The 21,285-nt window shown below is 40.4% G+C and overlaps 1 protein-coding gene across 1 annotated transcript in view; it reads right to left on the reverse strand.

Moving 5' to 3' along the window:
* THRB (thyroid hormone receptor beta) overlaps positions 1-21,285 on the reverse strand; it is a 210,695-nt gene that overhangs the window by 34,912 nt on the left and 154,498 nt on the right. The window contains exon 4 of the mRNA XM_032408802.1: positions 172-272. Coding sequence (XP_032264693.1) covers positions 172-272 — 101 coding nt within the window. The remainder of the gene's footprint in view (positions 1-171; positions 273-21,285) is intronic.

Raw genomic sequence — 21,285 nt, forward strand, 5'->3', positions numbered from 1 at the left:
TGCCAAAAATTGAGGAGGACAGGCAGACACAGGGTGTGGATGATCACAGGCCGTGAATGTTAGAATTTGGTTCTAATTTGAACTTAAACTTCATGTTGCATTCTGGTGGAATCCTGGCACGGGGACTAGAGCTGGGCTGAGCTCCGAGCTCACTGGTCCCAGGGCAATTACCTTGCAGCCTTCACACGTGATGCAGCGGTAGTGATACCCGGTGGCTTTGTCACCACACACTACACATAGCTCGTCCTTGTCTAAATAACTGGGGATGTACCCTGTGAAGAAGGAAAAAAGAGGAATGTGAGGAGAAAATATCACGCTAAAGTCAAAGACACACCATAGCTTGGCAGAGGATAAAAGGAGGACAGGAGATAAGGCGCATGAGGGAGGAGGCAGGACCAAATTGTTTTATACACTTTAATCCAATTTGTGCTTTAGCGTTTACATCTTGTCATCATTTAGTTTTAAATATAAAAGGTAAATAAAATATTTAACAAGAAAAAATTTGAAGTCTTTCCCTGACTCCATATACTTCCTCCGTATCTTATACTTATCTGCTACATTCTCTCATACGTATAGAGTTGGATAGGAGGCCCAGGATTTCAGAATGCCTTAGGAATAGGTGTGATCATTCTTGCTCTGCAGGTGGGAATATATCTGAAGGCTGTTGGAGCCAATGAATCATACAGAGAGGCCAAGATTTGAGACATCTGGAGTGCTCTGGGTTCTGGAGAACATAATCTCTTTTGCAAGCCTTTTTTCAGAATTTTTTCTTAGAAGACTGGATCCACTTTGGAATCAAGGCACCATGCAATAAATTCAGAAAACTTTACAGCTCGGAGATCATCAAGTAATTTTGAGGCGAACAGACTTTCAGAGGTTTGCTTGGCCTTCCTGAGGGTCACACTAGGAATTAAAGCAGAGATCTTCTAACCAGATCTCCTAACTTCTAGTATAAGTAATGCTTGTCTTTTTCTAAAAATAGACAGTTAACTTTAAGTAGAATGAACAAAGCCATCTAAAAAATTTTTTTTGGTAAACTTGTGCCGTGATGAGACAAAACCCAACAATTCTGGGTGATGTGAAATAATGGAGGCTCTACTTATTAATTAAAAAAAGAAAGTCCAACCATGATAACTCTCTTTGTTAGTGCACTATTGGTTTATTAGTTTAAATTCTTTGACCCAGGAAACTAAAGTTTAAAAACCAAACAGAAGCAGCCTACTTCCCACCGGTCTTTGCCTCTTCCCCTTCACTTGTAGACAATGTTCAAACACAAGAAACTGATTCTAAAGGGCAAATTCAGTTTCATATGGTATCAGTGGTTTACCATTGAAGCACGTATCTTTGATGAGTGCAGAAATCAAAATAAGGTCTGCTTTGTTGGGATGTGGAGAAGGGAAAGGCTGAGAAAACAAAATCATTCCTTTCCCAAATCATGGCCCCTTATGAAGTTTTTGACTTGGTAAACTCTTACGGTTTCAATAAAGATTAGCCACGTTGAAATGACAGATGACTTGCTGTATGCTTTACCATGACATTTTCATATATCTTTTATTAAACTAGGTCACAGAGGGCTTACATTTCAGAAAAAATCCACAAAGAAAACAGAAGAAAATGAGTCCTTTTCACAATTTCTTAGAAATTACTTTGCTCAGACTTTATTTTAGAAAAATGGCCCCTCTTGGGAGGGAGACAAATGACTTCAGAGTGAGATCTGGTAATGTACAGGATTATTTTCTTAAATATCACAGCTTTTCTTAGTTTACTTTTGCATCATGCAAACCATGAGTCATCTGTTGAATTCACTTTAAGAGTTTCAAAACTTCCATCAGACATTTTTAAAAAAGAGCATTCTGGGAGGGATTGGGACAGAAAAAAAGGGGACTGGAATGATTTGTGTGTTTATTCAATCATTCATCTATTCATAAATTCAGAAAACATTTATTTAGCATGTACTATGCACTTAGCACTGTGCTTGGTGCTGAGAATATAAAAACAAGTAAGGCATGGTTTCTTCCCTTGGTAGGCGCACGTGTAGGAAACTGAGTTCTGTACTTCCAGTCCTGGTCATTCCTCAACGAGAGAAGAAAAGATGAAGATGAAGGAAAGAACATGAAAGATGCTGAACAGCACCACAAGGAAATGCAAAGCCCAAACCACAATGAGACACCACTTAACATCCTCTAGTATGGTTATAATAAAAATGGTGGACAATAACAAATGTTGGTAAGGATATGGAGAAATCTGAACCTTTATATATTGCTGGTAAGAATGTAAAATGTGCCTTAGAAAATAGTTTGGCAGTTCCTCAAAAGGCTAAACATAAAGTTACATATGACCCAGCAATTCCACGCCTAGGTGTGTTCCCAAGAGAACTGAAAATACGTGTCCGCACACAAACCTGTACAGGAATGTTCAAAGCAGCATTATTTATAATATCCAAGGGATGGAAACAACCCAAATGCCCATCAAATGATGAATGGATAAACAAAAGGTAGTACATTCATACAATGGAATTTATTCAGCTGTGAGAAGGAATGAAGTACTGACACAGGCTACAACATGGATGAACACTTATGAAATGAAGACATTATGTTAAAAGAAAGAAGCCAGACATGAAAGGCCACATATTGTATGATTTCATTTCTATGAAATGTCTAGAATAGGCAAATTCATAGAGAAAGAAATTGGATTAGTGGATGACAAGGCCTGGAGGGAGGGAGTAATGGGGAATAACTGCTAATGGGTACAGAGTTTCTTTTCATGGTGACAAGAATGTTCTGAAATTGTATAGTGTTGATGGTTGCACAACTCTGAATATACCAAAAACTACTGAATGAAAAACCATTGTTTTTCATGGATATGTTTTGTACACTTTCAGTGTGTGAGGTCTATGGTATGTGGAATATGTTTCAATAAAGCTACATTTCTTTGTTTTTGTTACTACATTTTTTCAATAAAGCTTCATTTCTTTGTTTTTGTTACTACAAAAACAAAGAAATGAAGGAAATAAAAGAGAATGGTTCCATTTGACAAACATGTATATGTGTATACTATGTGCCAGGCAATGTGCTAAGGATCTAAAGATGGCTAAGTTTCCATTCTTGGGGAAGCTTTCAGTGCGGTGGGGAAAAAAACAATAACAGATCATCTGCATATAATGTGGAAGGCACTGGGATAGTGCTATGTCCAGAATCACAGAGGGGAAACCCTTTGAGAAGCCTTCCTGCCTACCCCCGAGCTCAAGTCCAAACTGGGTACTCCCATACCTCCTTGTGCTTCCCCAACAGTAGTCCTTTTATATCTATATTATAACTACCTGTGAATTTTTTCTTCCCTTTGACCATAATCTTTGATTCACTATAGGTTTGTACAATTCCAGCTAGAGGGCAGGGATTAAAACATTCATGCTGAAACCCGTGTCTAACACCTGCTCCCTCTATGGATGGCATCCAGTTTTCAAGATCTCTGCCACTGGCCAATGGCGAAGAACATGAGCAGGAGGGATATATCTGGAACCTGCAGATAAGTAGGTTTAAAGCCTGGAGCTGTGCCTGAGAAGGCTAAAGATATCAGAAAAGATTTCTGAAAGAGGTGATAATGCAGATTCAGGGCGCCAAACTTCAGAGCTAATGAAAACTGCATTAGAAACTTGATTTTTGGTAAAGAAACCAAGATTTCACTCAGATTAAAACTAACACATCCAGATTGAAGCTCATCCAAAACCTAGTGATCTGAGGAGATGCATGCTCACTAATCAACTAGATTCAGTCCTTCTTTCTTTGCTCTGATCACTAGGTTCAATACAGTGAGACAGGACCAAAGAGAGCTTAAGGGCAATACCATTTTCCCACAATATAGAAATGAAAATCACAATGACCAGGCCAGTTTGATTCAGATACCATCACCAAAAGTGAAGATTTGCAGTCTGAATTTTATACAATGTGCTCCACTTTCTACTTTGGGCTATCTAACCCACTATCCATTACATTCAAAAGAGTCTTTGCTTCCTGGCTAGGTTTCTCATTAACCCCAAGTCCCAAGGTTGTATACCACTGTCTGGTAGGTAACTGATGGTGCTGTGGTTCCAATTTAATAAGAACTCTAATAACATCTACAGGAAAACTCACTGGGCATTGCTTTATTCCAAACACAATTTTGGGGAGTCCATCTATAGGAAGAAATAACACAAAATATTCCAACAGGGCCCTGTGCTCAGAGAACTAGTTACCAAATGTGGGGGGAGGGTCATAGGGAAAATGGTTGGAGATACTCTGGACTTAACTAACACCAGTGGAATTCAGTGATCAGTCTTTAGGAATCAAAAGCAATGTATGTATTAGTTTCTTAAAAACTTTCTTTTTAAATAAAAAAATTATACAAGTAATACAGTTCATTATAGAAAAAGTAAAAGACATAAATGAGCAAAAATGAAATTTGCCTGTCAACTCTCCCCCACAGAGATAACCACTGTAGCATTTTGCTGTTTCTTCATCTTGGATTAGTATGTGTGACAGTGTGTGCACACGTTTGTGTGTGCATTGAAACACAGGCTTAATAAAACACAAAGTAACTTTTAAGCAACAAAGTAACCCAATTATTAAAACACACACCTTTCTAGTAAAGGCAGATGGAATACATATATCCATGTCAGGAAAGCTATCTCTTGATCTCTTATATGTAGAGGCTTATGTATAGTTGACCAGAGTGAGGACTTCTCAGTTCTTGGTATCAGGGGCCCACAGGAGAGATAAGGGAGAAAGAGGTAAGGGCACATCCTTCTCATATTTGGGAACCAATTGTAATACAGTTGGACACTGTATTGCTTATGGGACATGCCTTGGGAGGGCCAGAGAATATTAACCAGAGTTAAGTTACTTGTCCCCCACCATTTCTCACTCTACTTCATGACTTGCCTGCTCTATCTGGTGGTGTTGGCAGTAAGATACTGAAAATTTCCTCCTCCCTGTAGTTCAACAATTTACATAGATGGTTGAACTCTCTGACCTTTAGGTTCTTGTGAATCCTGGAATCCAGTGATAATTCAGTCTGTGAGTAGAATGGGCTCTTTCCATTTTCTGACTGCTAGTCTTATGGGTGGTTTGATTTGTTCTCTGATTTCTCCTAGATTGTCTTCTTGGTAGATGAATAGGTGATTTCATATGTCTTTAGTGAAATCGTCACGACTTTTATAGAAACATCTACTTAAGTTGGTTGCAGTTGCTTACATGGTCATCCTAGTGTACCCCACCCATCTCTTTCTTTTCTCTAAAATATTAACTCAGAACCATCTTATTTACCCAAAACAGTCACCACAGGCAATGATACATCAATTATCATGCCTAAGTCCATTATTCATCATTAAATAACATCCCTCAGGGAGTAACATCCCACACATAATTAATAGGTAGGTGAAGATTCTCTTAAGATTGCTGATTCTATTTGACAACATCACAAGCTAACTTGTTCTCCCAGAGAACTTAACTATTTCTTGCTCTCCTAGTTTGTGTCCCCATCTTTTTCCTTTTTCATGCTTACCAAATAAGCCACATGCTGGCCAAATATGCCCTGCTAAGGAAAATGCACCTGTAGTGCTAGTTTTGTTACCAGGAAGGGACACTAAATGGATGTCAGTATTTGGTTCTGTCTAGAAACAAACATGAGAAACACAACTCTGGAAGCCACACTGCTCATCTGAGAATTGCATTTGCAAATTATCCGAAGTGAGTTGGAGAAACATGGTTAATAACACCCAGAAAACAATTAAGACCCATGTCAGTATGTGATAATCCAAGGGTGATATGTTTTCCCCAGCTCTTACATGCTCAGATATCTTGTTTTTCTAGACTAATAAACTATGCTGCCACTTTATCAAGCATATTGTTATGAAAACAAACTCCATCTGTTTGTTCAACAAGGACTTGGAGATTTTCTTTTTATTTGACACTTGGCAACGTCTGCTTAATTGCCAAGTATTATCCTGCATGTAAAATAGGTTGACGTAGTTAAATATTACTAACATTTTTCCATCTTTTTTGATAGCAGCTTCATTAAGATATAATTCACATACCATACAATTCAATAGCTTTTTCTATATTCACAGTTGTGAAATTCTCACCACAATCAATTTTAGAACATTTTAATCATCCCCCAAAGAAATCCAGTACCTTTAGAAGTCACTCGCATTCCTCCTATCCCTTTCACCCCCTCCACCCTAAGCAACCACTAATCTATGTTTCTACAGATTTGCCTATTCTAGATATTTCACACAAATGAAATTATACATTTTGTGGTCTTTTGTGACTGGCTTTTAACCTAGCATAATGTTTTCAAGGTTTATCCATGTTGCAGCTTAACATTACTTTAAAAAACTTGACTCTCAGAGGGACTTGGTATGTGGAAGCGGAAAGTTGTTTATATTTACACTAGAAATCATGCAAGAGGCAGTGAGCTGGTTTCTTGGTTTGCACTAGATTCAAGGCTTTCCCATGTATGAGTAAAATCAGAAGGCTATCTAGTTTAATTCTCTTGAGTGAATTACAACATTTCAGGTCCTATGAGAAGAAACACTGGCACCTCTTGTCACCTTGGCAAACACACAACGCTTAGGGAATAGAACATAAGGCAGATTGATCTTGATGGTAGATGTAAAGTAGAAGGTGCTGCCTAGGAAGGTAGATCTTGCAGAAGGGAGAGGAGCTGAGTTCAGAGACCATTTCCAATCTGGCCAATCTTACCTTCAGTATAGTACCCCTTGCCAAACAAAACTATCTAAAAGGAGCAGTGGTTATCACTGGTGGTCAGAAATACTCTGGGCGCTTCATAGAGGTCCATGTTGCTGATTCATCTTGCAGAACTGTCAATTTAGAGCCATCAAAGAATCCTGAGTAGTTTGGGTCAGGATAGCAGATGAGACTATATATTAGTACCCTTAAGGAAGCTAAATAATTAGGATGTTTAGTGATTCTTTCAATTTTATATTGAACCTTCTCAATTCATCTGACAGCTCAGACTCTTCTGATTTAAGGTTCCCTCCCACCCCAACTAGCACCTTCTTCCCTATGTCATTTCTTTATATATGTAAAAAATCTTGAATGGCTCATCTCTTAGCCTTTTCCCAACATGCCAGTGCTGATTCCTTTTACACTTAATTCCTAGTATAAGGTACCAAGTTTTACATCATGTTAATTTTAACTCTCTGAGAAACACTGTATTAATCCATCCATCTATCCATCCATCCAGACAGCCAGCCATTAATTTATTTAATATACATGCATGGCCCTCGTATGTCAGACACTGGATACAAGCCTGAAACTGCATTAACTTTAAAGGTATTCTTTCATTGCTCTCTGCAAATTTCCAGAAGAGCTGTCCCAGAGGCTCCCATTTCACCAAATCATTCCTCAGAACAGCAACCACCTTTCCATGTTCCCTACTACCCTCATGGAATCACTGAGCATCTTTGCTTTCCACCTTGCCCCCTGGCTGGCTAGGCCCTTGCTGCTGGGTGATGGAAGGCATGGAGTCCTAAGTCTTCCAACTCTAAAACACTGGGGGTGGAGGAGGACAAGGGACGCAGAAAGAGGACTGGATTAGAGATGTTAATTCAGAAAAGGGGAGAGGACATGATGACAAGGGACTCTGGATTTCCACCATCTGGAAATCTTAGGGCAGAAAAGGGGGGTAAAGCAAGTTTCAGATTATTTCTTCTGACTCAAAAATTCCTAAGACTAAAATATATTCATTTTTAAGGCTAAGTTTGGGTTTAATAAAGTTTCATGCACAAGTCACTAGCTAAACTTCCTTGTCCCTGTCCTTGTAGACTCAAGTTTTTAGTAGCTGACATAACCTTTCAATCCATAATTAGAACTAAAACACTTGAAGATACAAATCACTAGGAAAGGGAATAGATTGGTATAATGAGTTTCAGTCAAAATTTTAATCAAAGGGGCACACACACTGGCAGTCCACAGTGTTTGGATTGCAGAGTGTTTAAAAATCTCAGCCAGCTTTTAAAACTGGGACATTTTAGGTGAAATCCAGATTTCCTGCTTCATGTGAAAAATCAGAAGATCTGGCAATAGTGAGCCCAAATTCTCATAGGGTGACAATCAACTGAACCAAGAAGGGCAGCCCATCTCCTAAGAAAGAGACATACTTTTGAGTTTACTGCAGTCCCTACCACTCCCTATTGTGCCCCAACCCTGCAGCTAAATGCACTTGTCATTTATGTTTCTGCTTGCATTGTCTTTTTTTAAAAAAATATTTTATTTATTTATTTGACAGAGAGAGAGATAGTGAGAGCAGGAACACAAGCAGGGGGAGTGGGAGAGGGAGAAGCAAGCTTCCTGCAGAGCAGGGAGTCCGATGCGGGGCTCGATCCCAGGACCCTGGGACCATGACCTGAGCCGAAGGCAGACGCTTAACAACTGAGCCACCCAGGTGCCCCTTGCATTGTCTTTTTATAGGTAAAGAAATATTTCACAGATTTTTAATTTTTGTCAAAAGTGGGAAGACAAAAGTAATTCAAGGAAAAGGAGCGAGAATATATTTCTTTATGAAGGTTAAAAATATTTTTTATCATATAACATACATACAATATGTGTGTTGGTTGAAAAATTTAAATTAAGCAGTTCTTATGAAACAAAGTGCCTCTCTCCCATTCCTCTCAGCTCTCTGGCACTTGTAGGCATTGGAGTTTTAGAACTCTGGTACTAATGAAGTCTTTTCCTGTCTTAAAAGAGGGGATGGGTTGGAAAGCAGGAAGGTAAAGTATATTAGAAGAGTGGGGAATCGGAGGGGAGCAGAAAGGGTCATCAGAAATGGGTACTAGTTGCCTCTGATTTTGCCCTGAGAGTCAGCTTATGGCATTGGGCTTACACAGAAGTTCCCACAGTTATTTCAAATCCTGCATATTTGAGAAAAAATGGTTGATTTTCTTTATCTGAAAATCCATTCAGAATGAGATTTAGGGTTATAGCTCTAAAAACATGGACTATCAGCCCTTCTTCCCTTTAATGAAGGGAATGAGCATTTGTCATCAGGATACCATCATGGTTGTTAAAAGCTCTATTGGTCTGCCTGCAGGTCATCATAGATGTGCACTTCACAGAGTGTGAAGTAAAGGAGGTGATTGCCTTCATGGTGCTTATGATCTAGATAGAGTTTACATAAACAAGCATATATGATGAAGAGAACCTGATTCCAGACTATAGGAATGAACTATAACACATAAGTAGTAAGTATAACACATAAGTAAGTAGTATGTTGCATGTATATATATGTTCAAGTGTATTCCACTTTGAAACAACTTGGTACACAAAAATCTAGACTTTTCAATATGAAAACTGAGGAGGGATTTTCACATTACAAAAAGATCCTCTACTTCAGATGTTCTCTGGATATTACATTCTTTTAATGCAGCGGTTCTCAATGAGGGGTGATTTCGCCCCAGAGGGACATTTGGCAATATCTGGACACACTCTTGGTTGTCATAACAGGACGGGAGCAGTTGTGTGCTACTGGAATAGAGTGCATAGATGCAAGGAATGCTGCTAAGCATCCTGCAAGGCACAGGTCAGCCCCCGCAATAATCATCTGACCCCAAATGTCCGTAGTGTCAAGGTCAAGAAACTCTGGTCTAATACGCATTACATAAAAAATTTTTAAAGGTGGTTTACACAAATGATTCAGTACTATTGTATAAAACATGGGATACCTGCATTTGAAGCCAGGGCCAGGGTGTTGGGAGAGAATGTGGTTCTGGTTAAATAGAAGATGCTGGTGGGTTCTGAGCTGAGTTAGTGACCTGAGGTGATGGGGCTGAGAATGGCAGCACACATACTGGGGTATGGATGGCAGTGGCTAGTAGCTAGAAAAAGCATCACTAGTTCAGGGAAGTATGGTAGAGAGAGGGGTACCTGGAGAAACTGGTCGAGATTTCTGGAAAAGAGAGTGTGGGCAGAAGTACAAAGCCAGAATCAAAACTTCCCTTTAGAACCCTCCTACACTATTGGTGGGAATGCAAGCTGGTGCAGCCACTCTGGAAAACAGTATGGAGGTTCCTCAAAAAGTTGAAAATAGAGCTACCATACGATCCAGCAATTGCACTACTGGGTATTTACCCCAAAGATACAAATGTAGGGATCCGAAGGGGTACATGCACCCCGATGTTTATAGCAGCAATGTCCACAATAACCAAACTGTGGAAAGAGCCAAGATGTCCATCGACAGATGAATGGATAAAGAAGATGTGGTATATATACACAATGGAATATTATGCAGCCATCAAAAGGAATGAAATCTTGCCATTTGCAACGACGTGGTTGGAACTGGAGGGTGTTATGCTGAGCGAAATAAGTCAATCAGAGAAAGACATGTATCATATGACCTCACTGATATGAGGAATTCTTAGTCTCAGGAAACAAACTGAGGGTTGCTGGAGTGGTGGGGGGTGGGAGGGATGGGGTGCCTGGGTGATAGACATTGGGGAGGGTATGTGCTATGGTAAGCGCTGTGAATTGTGTAAGACTATTGAATCACAGACCTGTACCTCTGAAACAAATAATACATTATATGTTAAAAAAAAAAGAAGAAGAAGAAGATAGCAGGAGGGAAAGAATGAAGGGGGGTAAATCGGAGGGGGAGAGGAACCATGGGAGACTATGGACTCTGAGAAGCAAACTGAGGGTTCTAGAAGGGAGGGGGGTGGGGGGATGGGGTTAGCCTGGTGATGGGTATTAAGGAGGGCACGTTCTGCATAGAGCACTGGGTATTATAACCAAACAATGAATCATGGAAACTACATCAAAAACTAATGATGTAATGTATGGTGGTTAACATAACATAATAATAAAAAAAAATTAAAAAAAAAAACTTCGCTTTAGGGCAGGAAAGCTAGAATCTTCCCTGTGGGTAGGGAAAAGTTGGTGGTGTTAGTGTTTGATCTAACAGGGCATGGAAAAGGGTTTTAAACTTTGAGGAGGAGCCCCGTGGTGGGTGCAGAGGGCAGGGAATCACGGCCACTGAGTGGCTGGAAGCAGAAGGCTTTGAGAAGGGGGTGACCATGGAGAGAAGACGACAGTGCACCACGGCAGGAAGTTTCTGCAGATGAGGATGGGGGGGGTGGGGTGACTACTCAAAAGCACATGTCTCCAGCAGAACAGGAAATTCTCTAAAGCAGCTAGTACAGCACAGAGGGAGCGGAGATGAGGGGGGTACCAAGGACAGCGCACGAAAGCTCAGCAGTCATGAGGGTCTGGACAAGGAAGAATACAGACACTAAGTGAGCACTGGTACTTAGTATCAGTACAAGAAGATGGGGGTCATAAAAGCTAGACCTGAACAGATGGTAGAGTGGGAGGCAACGGGACCTCAGGTTCAATGCACCTGGATGCTGAGAGCTAAGAAAAAAAGCTTTGAGTTTGTGGGTAAGTGTTCATCGGGGATGCAAGGTGGCAGACATGAACCCCATATACAGTAAATAAACAGCACCAACAGTCTTTCACAAGCCTGGCGTCATCTGACTTCAGTTTCTCATCATGCCTTGGACTCCTGCTATTCGCTTCCATTGCGAGGAATGGCAGTGGGTGCTCTAGGATGAGGTTAGGGAATCCAGTGAAATTTCTGAAGGACATGCCTTTGATAAGGCAGGTACCTAACCCTTGGCAAAGAAAGGACAGAAGAGGCAGCTCATGCACTTGGACTGCACTTGGACTAGGTTTGGAAACTACAATTGTTCCTTACTTTGCTTCCAGTTCTAGACACTGAGTGGAGGCACTTTTACTTAACCTTTTTAGCAGCATTTTATATTTTAAAAAATGGTTCTATTGTTTTCTGGAGTGGTATTATCTCTTAATGGTATATAGGGGGCAGTGCCTAATTTGAAAGCCTAACCTTATGTCAGCATCCCTACAATTACATAAGCATTATAGGAGAATCTGCAGTTGCATTAACTTCTCAAGTATTATATTTCAAAGACATGATGTCTGCAACACTTAGTGCATTAGGTAGACTAATCATATGTGTTCAAATTAAACACATTCAACTAGAGGGGAGAGAAGGGACAGGAGAGAGAGGGGCAGAAGGAGAAAGACTGGGAGAGAGAGGTAAAGGGGAAGTGGGGGTCAGGGGCGACAGAGAGGAGGAAGAGGGGCAGGAAGGGAAGGAGAGGGAAGTGTTAAGGAAGAAATGGAAATAGTGTGCGATCATCTCATCTTCAGGTTTGTGGCTGGGAGTGATTATGTGGTTGGGAGACTCATGAATCTTCCCCTTTTTTTGGGTTCCTTCCTGCCTGTTTCTCCAGAGACTGGGTGTGAATCTAGGGCTTAAGAGTACCTGTTTCTCATGGAACATTTTTTTTTTCTGGGCAGACTTTGGAACCACCCCGTGTCCGACTCTACTGTACAGCAACCCTCCTCTGACTTTGAAAGAGGCTAAGGAAATTCTAATCTTATTTCTTTGGGGCGTCACTCTTTTTAATCCAGTCCTCTTGTTGTGGGTCACTTCAAACATCCCTCACCTTTCCATTTAATTTCCATTTCTAATGTCTACATGATTATTCACATACATTAGATTCCTGTCCCCGAGACAGAGTCAGAAAGGACAGTTTGAGGGGCAGTTCCTGCTTTGGTTATTAATATTTCTCTCTGCAACACGAAGAATGTGGCTTTAGAACAAGAACATGTGCGATCAAAACCCAAACTGAACAGGACCCCATCTCCTGTATCTGGACTCAAAAAAACCAGGAATTTCTTATTCTCTTGGACATGATAACCAACTCTGATGCAAACACACTACAAACTTTTTGGACATGCAATTCCTAAAAGACGGCACACAGAAGGTAAAGCAAAGAATCCCGTGGACCCGGGTCGCACAGGACAGACGTTTCAGGGAACGATTCTATTTAAACAGACCCAGAGGCCGACTGGCAAAGCCGCCTGCAGGGCAGCCAGACTCAAGCTGTTTGGGGATGTTGGAACGTGACTGGAAATTCTGATGGAAACAGCCAGCGACTCACAACCCCCCCCCCCCAAAAAAAGAAAAGGAAACGTAAAGAAAAAGACACTGACTTTTAACTATGCTGCAGTCATGGTCACAAAAGAGAACACACAACACCCTGCTTGCCCATTCCCTTCCCTCCGGCTGATTTCCAAACCTCCTCTTCCCTTCCTCCTGAGCTAGGGGCCAGGGTAAAGGGAGTGAGCAGAATGGGCTGTGATGGCTGATTTTCACATAACAAATCAAGGCGAGGTTACTTGAAAGACATAAAAACGAGGAGCTCGTATCCTCTTTTTATTTGTCCCTAACTTTTAAAAATTAAAAATGTGTTTTTCTCATATTCTATATGAAAAAAAAAAAAAGACAGACATTACATTTTGCATTTCAGCCTTCCCTCTAAGTGAAAATGATACTGGCTCTGCCCCCCACCCTAATTCTTGAAGCTTTAGTTTAAATTTGATTCAATGAACTGGATTCTGACTCTTTGTTCGCGTCCTCCAAGCTTCAGGAGCTTGCTAATGTTTCTCCCTCTTAGCTACAAACATAAAAACAGAGAAAAACAACACAAAGACAACTAAAAGTCATTCTAAAGTCTACCATTAAGATAACTAGTCTTGACCCTGGGTCCTGTAGTCTTCCTTTATTTCATCTATGTGTACTTACAGTACATTTTTTTTACAAGATTATGATCATTTCCTATACACTAGAAAATTCCAATTAAAGGCTAAAGAATAAGCCATCCTTAAGAAAAAAAAAAAAAACAATGACAAAGTTAAGACAGCTGTGCTACTGAAGAGTTTATAAGCACTATAGTGACAGCAACAAATCCAGATGAAACAATTACGAATTTCATGAAAACAGATAAAAATCCAATCGGAATAATGAGGCCTGACCCACTGAACACCTGTTTATAGTCTTAATTTTGCCTTAAGGAGATACTACTGATGTCCTCCAACAACAACAAAAATCAATAATGGATCAATATGGATAAACGTGTTGGCTACGACCTTTTGTCCTAAGAGACAGTTAACAGCTGGGTTTAGTTTTACTGGGATTTACTTAAAGACTTGTAACAGTAAATAATGGAGCATTTAAGAATATTTGCCTGCTTTGATTTAGTGAGTTTGGCAGGTGGCCGTGGCCTTTCAATGGCATATGGCTTTGGGAAATTACATCAATATATGCATACAATGTGACTTAGCCTCTAGTTCAAGCGTCAAATTAATTAGCAAAGAATCTCTGGTTTAACGTTTTATGAGCAAATATTCTCCAGCACTGCTTGAAGAAAATATCATGAAAAGACAAAAGAAAAAAAGAGTAAAAGAGCCTGAAAAGTTTTGCAGGAATTTTTAAGAATAGCAGAATGCCCCAATAGTGAGGCAGTCACCAATATTATCTTGCGATCCCACAACACTGTGAGAGGCATATCCAGACATGTCTAATGAAGCAATGTTAACTTCTTCTTTTCAAAGATAAATTACCTATAAGTGTAATATTAAATGAAATAGAAAGCACACATGCAATCTATCTCAAATGTTCCCATTAGGGGACTTCCGTGGTGTGCCTTTTGTAATAAATGAGAGAAATTCTGATACCCTTCAAGAGGATGTGAAACTAAATGAAAATGCAGACGAATTACTCTGAATATGTTTTCTGCTGTAATTCCCTTCATATTTCATATTTGGAAGGTGGAGAACAGCACAGAAAATCCAAACACAGTCTATGGTAACAACTAAACAGGAGTTTGAGATTTTTTTTTTTAATTTTGTTTTCAAAATAGGCTACTTTTAATTACAGAGTCACATTGAGAAAAGCAAATGATGATTTTTATAGGAACCATAATCAACCAAGCCAAATTCTGTTTTAAAATAATTTCGCAGAGAAATTCACCTTTGAGGATCAATGGGCCTCATAATTTTGCAAATTATAGAAACCTGTAAATTTGCTTTCCTATGCAATATCCTGTAGATTGTACACAGGAAAAGACAGTTTCTGGCATATTTAAGAATAGAATAGAATTTAAGCTATTTCCAAAATATCTGGCAGATGGCTACTAAGTTCCCTGAGTACTACCTGCTTGCTTCTTTTATTTTATTTTTTGATATAGAAGAAATGTTCCATTGATAGAAAATTACACAGCACACAGCATTGTAAAGCCACAGTGTCTATTAAAATAAATGGATATTGCACTTGTTTTCACTTTGGATATTTTGAAGGATATTTCTCTTGCTTTCATATAGAGAATTCATTTGACATGATTCCAGACACGTGAAACTTTAGGGACAAAATGGCAATAAGAAGCATATTAGTTCCTTCTTGAGTTTTACATTCTTACAGCTTAATATGGCCATAAGTAGATTGTTTACAGCTTACATGGATCAGTAAATATATTAAGATGAACAATTATAAAATCTAACATATCAATATTATACTACCATTAAAAATCACTAAGTTATTAGTTAACTAAAATAAACTTTTAATATGAAATACCAAGAAAAAGTCAAATGAGTTTTTAATCTGAACCTGAACTGGGGAGAATTATCCCACTTCAAAAGCCACAGTGCCTATCCACTGAGGGGAAGCCTTTTACATATTTTCTTTAGCAAAGAAACTGACCATATTCATTTGGGGCAATACACACACACACACACACACACACACTATATATATATATATATATATATATATATATATATATATATATACAGCTTAAAAAATCAGCTCAATCCAGCTCTCACATATGCTTGGAGAAAAAGTGCTTGGAAATCTTCGTTACTCATGGACCCCTTTCAATCACCTAGCGACCTCTCTCTTTACTGCTGTTTTTAATTTCAAATATTCAGCGTTCAAAGTCAAAGATTTGACAAAGCTGATGCCAGCCGTAACTTTGAAACACGACGGAAACAAACGCAGAAACTTTTAACAAATTCAAGTAAAATGGTCCCTACCTTTTTTTTGAGAGTACGATGGCGACTGCACTTGAGAAAAAGTAGGCTTTTCTTCAGTGAAATACTCAGGTTGGCTGTATTGATTCAGGGCCATGTCCAAATCAGAGTCCTTGCTTTTCAGCATGTTTCCAGGGTAACTACAGGTATAAGGCTGATTCACTGCCCAGGCCTGTTCCATATATATGTTGTTACTGGGCACAGCCTGAGCGTTGCAACCACTGTAACCCGGACTATCTTCAAAATACGTGTAATAATCAGTGGCCTGCATGTAGCAATTGCTGCCGGCAGCGGGGTGCACTTCATATACTTCTTGCAGACAATAGTTCATTTTGTGACCCTGGTTCAGTTTCTACTTTACATATACACACACTCTACGCATGCATTCACCAGCCCCATACGCCCCGAGAGCCGGGCATATACGCCGAGAAGCGTCCATCCATACGCATGACACGAGAAGGAAAGATGAATAAACACTGCCACCAGCACAGCCACCCAGCCTGCTTGACTTTGGAATAGCACCTGATGGGCTAAAATCCTATTTAGATTGAGGTGTCTTTTGAGCTCTCCTGCCATTCAAACATATTGGAAAGCAGATTTCTGACTATCAAAGGTCTTAAGCTGAGAACACAGCTAAGTCCTGGGGAAAATGGCACGCAGGTAGGGATGACCGTCACCCAGCTGGAGGAGTGACAGCAAGAATGCTCCTGTTCCCCCAAAGCTGGAAAGATTCATTTTATACGCCGTTTTTAACCCCTTTTAACATGATTAGAAAATGATTACTCATTGTGATGTCATTTTGGTTGACAACTTAAGCATGAAACCTTGTAAAGACATCTTAGAGAATATCCTTGGATACACAGAAAATCCTAAAATCAATAATCCGGTTTATTAGCATGACCCAGAGAAAATCCCAGTAATAATGAGCCCGATGACTGACTCTAAAACATTAATCTAGTCATGGAAGTGTTGGTGGTTAAGTCTGTTGAATGTTACTGATTGGCTTTTTTTTTTTTTTTAAAGATTTTATTTATTTATTTGACAGAGAGAGACACAGCGAGAGAGGGCACACAAGCAGGGGGAGTGGGAGAGGGAGAAGCAGGCTTCCCGCTGAGCAGGGAGCCCGATGCGGGGCTTGATCCCAGGACCCTGGGATCACGACCTGAGCCGAAGGCAGACGCTCAACGACTGAGCCACTCAGGCACCCCCTGATTGGCTTTTAATGGCAGGATCCAGCCATCCTCCTCATGACACACAGGTCCCACAGGTTTTAGAAACATGCCAAGAAAAGCCACTTCTGAAAATGCCACTGGTATCTGTGAATGAGTTAAGGTTTGTTCCTTGCAGCGGATCATTTTCTACATTGTTGGCACTAATCTACATGAGACCTAAAGCTTAAATCAGCTTTGCGCATTCTGTTTTTATGTTTTGTTTACCAGCACACGAGGGAGAGTATGTGCCAGCGCCCTTAAATGAGGAACCGCCTCAATTATGGCAGGCTCCCCCCTCCGTTTGTACTTAACAGCACTCTTGGAGGTAGTTTGTGGGAAAGCGTGTATATTTATCATTTTATTCCAATCAGATCTGCTTTTGAGATTATTCACATGCTTGAGGTTTAAAGACCGTGATCTTTAAGAGGGAAAAGCGTTTTCTGTAAGAATCACTGTATCTTTTAACTAAGATGCGAACAAATATCAAATTAGACCCTAACTGCTTGCTAAGATGATTACTAAGGGCTTTTTTTCTCCATGTGGATGAGCATGTGGATGCCCACTATATGCATGTGTTCTAGATCATGGTTCAGTAAGGGCCAAAGCTGCTTTCTTTGAAGCTAGAACTTTCTTTGAAAGTTCTTTCTCTTTCTTCCAGAGACTCAGTTTGCAGGGCTGGGACTCAGGTGGTGACATTTACATTTGGGTTCCTGCCGGTCCATGAATGTGTGACCTTGTTGGTATTTCCCTCCTAAGCGACCACAGACAATGTAATATTGTAATACTCAGCAGTGAGACCTCCTCTTTGGCTATGCACCTCTAGTCAACTCCAACATGGGATTCTGGGATAGGGATATATGACCGGAGAAAGGAAGGTATGAATAACAGTCATTCAACAAACACCTAAGGGTGTCTGTCAAGTGCAAAGCAAGGAGGTGGTGGAAGCAGAGAGCAAAAGTCAATCAGCCCCTGCCACTAAGTAGCTCAGTAGCACACGTATTCAGTGTACTGAGTCAGTGGGCCACCGACATGCAAGGGAGTCTTTTTAAGTGCTGATGATTTAATTTTTTTGTTTTTAAAGATTTCTTTGAGAGAGAGAGAGAGAGAGAGAGGGAGAATGAGCAGGGGGAGGGGCAGAGGGAGAAGGACAAGGAGACTCCCTGCTGGGCTGGAAGCCAGACATGAGGCTCAATCCCAGAACGCTGGGATCATGGCCTGAGCCAAAGGCAGACACTTAACTGACTGAGCCACCAGGCGCCCCAAGTGCTGATGATTTTGTAAGCATAGTAAGGGAGCCACTGATCAAGGGAAGAGAGCAAGCAACAAATGAGACAGAACAAGGGAAGAAACCCAGGCCGACCCCATGGATGTTTAGTAATAAGACTCCTCAAAAAATTGCAGCCGAACTGTAAGACAAGTAAAGGAATGTTCTCCAAATTGGTACATTTGAATCGTGAAAATGAACTGCAACATCCCAAACAGCAGAAAAGTGACCATAAGGAGTAACGAACATAGCTAACATCCTAATAGTGTTTTTACTCTCTGATTACTCTTAAAACGAATAAAAGATTTATTCGCAAGTGTTTTTAAGAACACATACACATAACATTACAATTAACATTTTCTCCCTGCTGAAAATGTCAAAACATTTCATTGGAAGCAGTGACTATTTTCTGAAAACCCCGGGAAAAAGGATCCAGGCCTTATGTTTTTTGTCTGATTTCATTTATTTATCTCAAATTTCCCCAAACTAATCTGAAAATTAACCTTTCAATAAAGCAGTTTTCTTTCCTGGCAAACACACATGTTCTGAGGCCTCTTTTTCTGGTTCGGAGCTACATGGCGGATCCGGCCAATTCTGCAGTTTTGCCAGTGCGTTTCCTGGCTCCCTTTCTATTTCATCGAAGGCACAGATCCAAGCAATTTCTTGCTTTTCACCAGTAACAATATCAACCAAAGCCAGAGTCTCAACTTTCATGCCAAAGGAACACTTAGAAACAACTTCCAGAAATCTCCAAATGTGCTTGGAAAATCAGAGCGTTAAATTCTGCCCCGGAACTGGATATACATACTGCAGCGAAAAGGGAAAGAACCACTCCAAAACCGTTTTTCCTCAATTTTTACAAAACACGTGGAAGACCCGAGAGTCACGGAATTAAAGCAATCCTGCATTGCCTCAGAAATCTTTGAACAGGAAAAAAGAAGCATCAAAGCCTATTTAAGAGAGCTCCCTCCCTAACTTTTTATCTTTTGGAGAGAACAGTACAAAACTTTTCTGGACTGCACTCCTTCTTGTTCCAAGAATGGGGGATGTTCTTTACGTGTAGCAAGTGCGCGAAGCTCTCATTACTGTGAGCTGAAAATGGAGTCCAACACTCACACTGAGTTTGAAATATGGCCCCTCATACCCTGATAAAAGCAATCACAGTGCTGTCACTCGTGATCGATCTGGCATGCTTCTCTGTAAAGTCGATAAAGCAATTTAAACGTATTATGTGTCACAAATGAGGTGAGCTTCGGTAAGATTGTTTTCTTATTTCCCTGGCTGACTACTCTAATTTAGTTACTTAAGGGGAAGCTTGAGAGTTATTTGACCCATAGTGCATCAGACTGCCTGAAATAAACTTGGGAGGGCTTTAATAATTCTCATTAGAAGTGTTCCAATCAATAACAATTTATTATGTAAATACATCTCTGTCTTCGGCTGGAAGGAAATAACCTAAAAGGATAAGACTAACGATATTGCTTGGAAAACCTTGTAGGTGAACAACAAACCCTCAAGGTCTCTGAAGGAGGAAAGCAGCTTCTTTCAGTGTCTTTTCCTCTGTTTTCAGCTGTGTTGATTCTTTTTTTTTTTTTTAAAGATTTTATTTATTTATTTGAGAGAGAGAGAGAATGAGAGAGAGGGGGGAGGGTCAGAGGGAGAAACAGACTCCCTGCCGAGCAGGGAGCCCGATGCGGGACTCGATCCAGGGACTCCAGGATCATGACCTGAGCCGAAGGCAGTCGCTTAACCAACTGAGCCACCCAGGCGCCCTCAGCTGTGTTGATTCTTAAATATGGCCGCACATTGACCTCACCCATGCACTTTAAAAAATGTCGATGCCTAGGTGTCATGCTCAGAAATTCTGATTTAATCAGGACGGGGTAAAACGTGAGCATCAAGATTTTTTTTTAAAGTTCCTCAGGTTATTTCCACAGGCAGCCAAATCTGAGAACTGCTGTTCTACTGGGTCCCCAAGCATGGCCCCTTTACCATGCCATGGGCATCCCCCATACTTAACTTTTTCTTCATTTGCAGTTTTGCTGCATATTTCCCTTAGTTCTTAAAAATTCACCCTCCACACCTCGACCTAACTTCAGCTGTCCTTGAGTTGTCTGGTTGAGCAGAGGGGACAGGCCAAGGAGAGAGACCGGGAAAGAACTAAATCCAAGGAAGTGTGATGTGGCATGGGAATGCCGGAAGAATCTGCCTAGCGAGTTGGGCATAGCGTCATGGAAGAGGGGACCTGCAAGTTGGCTTTTGAAGAGTACACAGGACTTCAACAGTGGAAGCCAGAGATATGAGACTGCTGAGCAGAAATGTCTTGGGGAGAGTGTTATCAATGATACTTGCAAGAAGGCACATAAGGAAAGATAATTAATAAACATGAAATGTTTATGCTAGCTTCTACTCTAATAACTTTTCTTTCTTTCTGCTTTAGTAATAGATTGTCTAAATTTTAGTTGTGCAATAGCCTTTGGGAAGAGACTTCTGTTTCCCAGTCTCTCTTGCACCTAGATGTGTCTGTGTGAAAAACTTCTGGCCAGTGAGATGTAGCAGAAGAAATGTTGTATGGCGGTTTCTACAAGACTTAAAAAACAACTGGTGCATACTATTTGCTTCTTCTTTGTTCCTTCTTCTAGCTGCTGGAATGTGGATATAATGGCTAGAGCTCCAGCCACCATTTTGGCCCATTAGAATAACTGCTGTACTCTAGATGGCAGAAGAATAAGCTGGAAGGAACCTAGGTTGCTGAACCTAGAACTGCCACAGAACTGCCATACTAGTCTAGACTGCGAACCTCTGTACTTAAAAAAAAAAAGATTTTATTTATTTATTTGACAGAGAGAGACACAGCGAGAGAGGG

This window comes from Phoca vitulina, unplaced genomic scaffold, assembly GCF_004348235.1.
Source record: "Phoca vitulina isolate PV1807 unplaced genomic scaffold, GSC_HSeal_1.0 scaffold10, whole genome shotgun sequence".
In the NCBI taxonomy this organism is placed as follows: domain Eukaryota; kingdom Metazoa; phylum Chordata; class Mammalia; order Carnivora; family Phocidae; genus Phoca; species Phoca vitulina.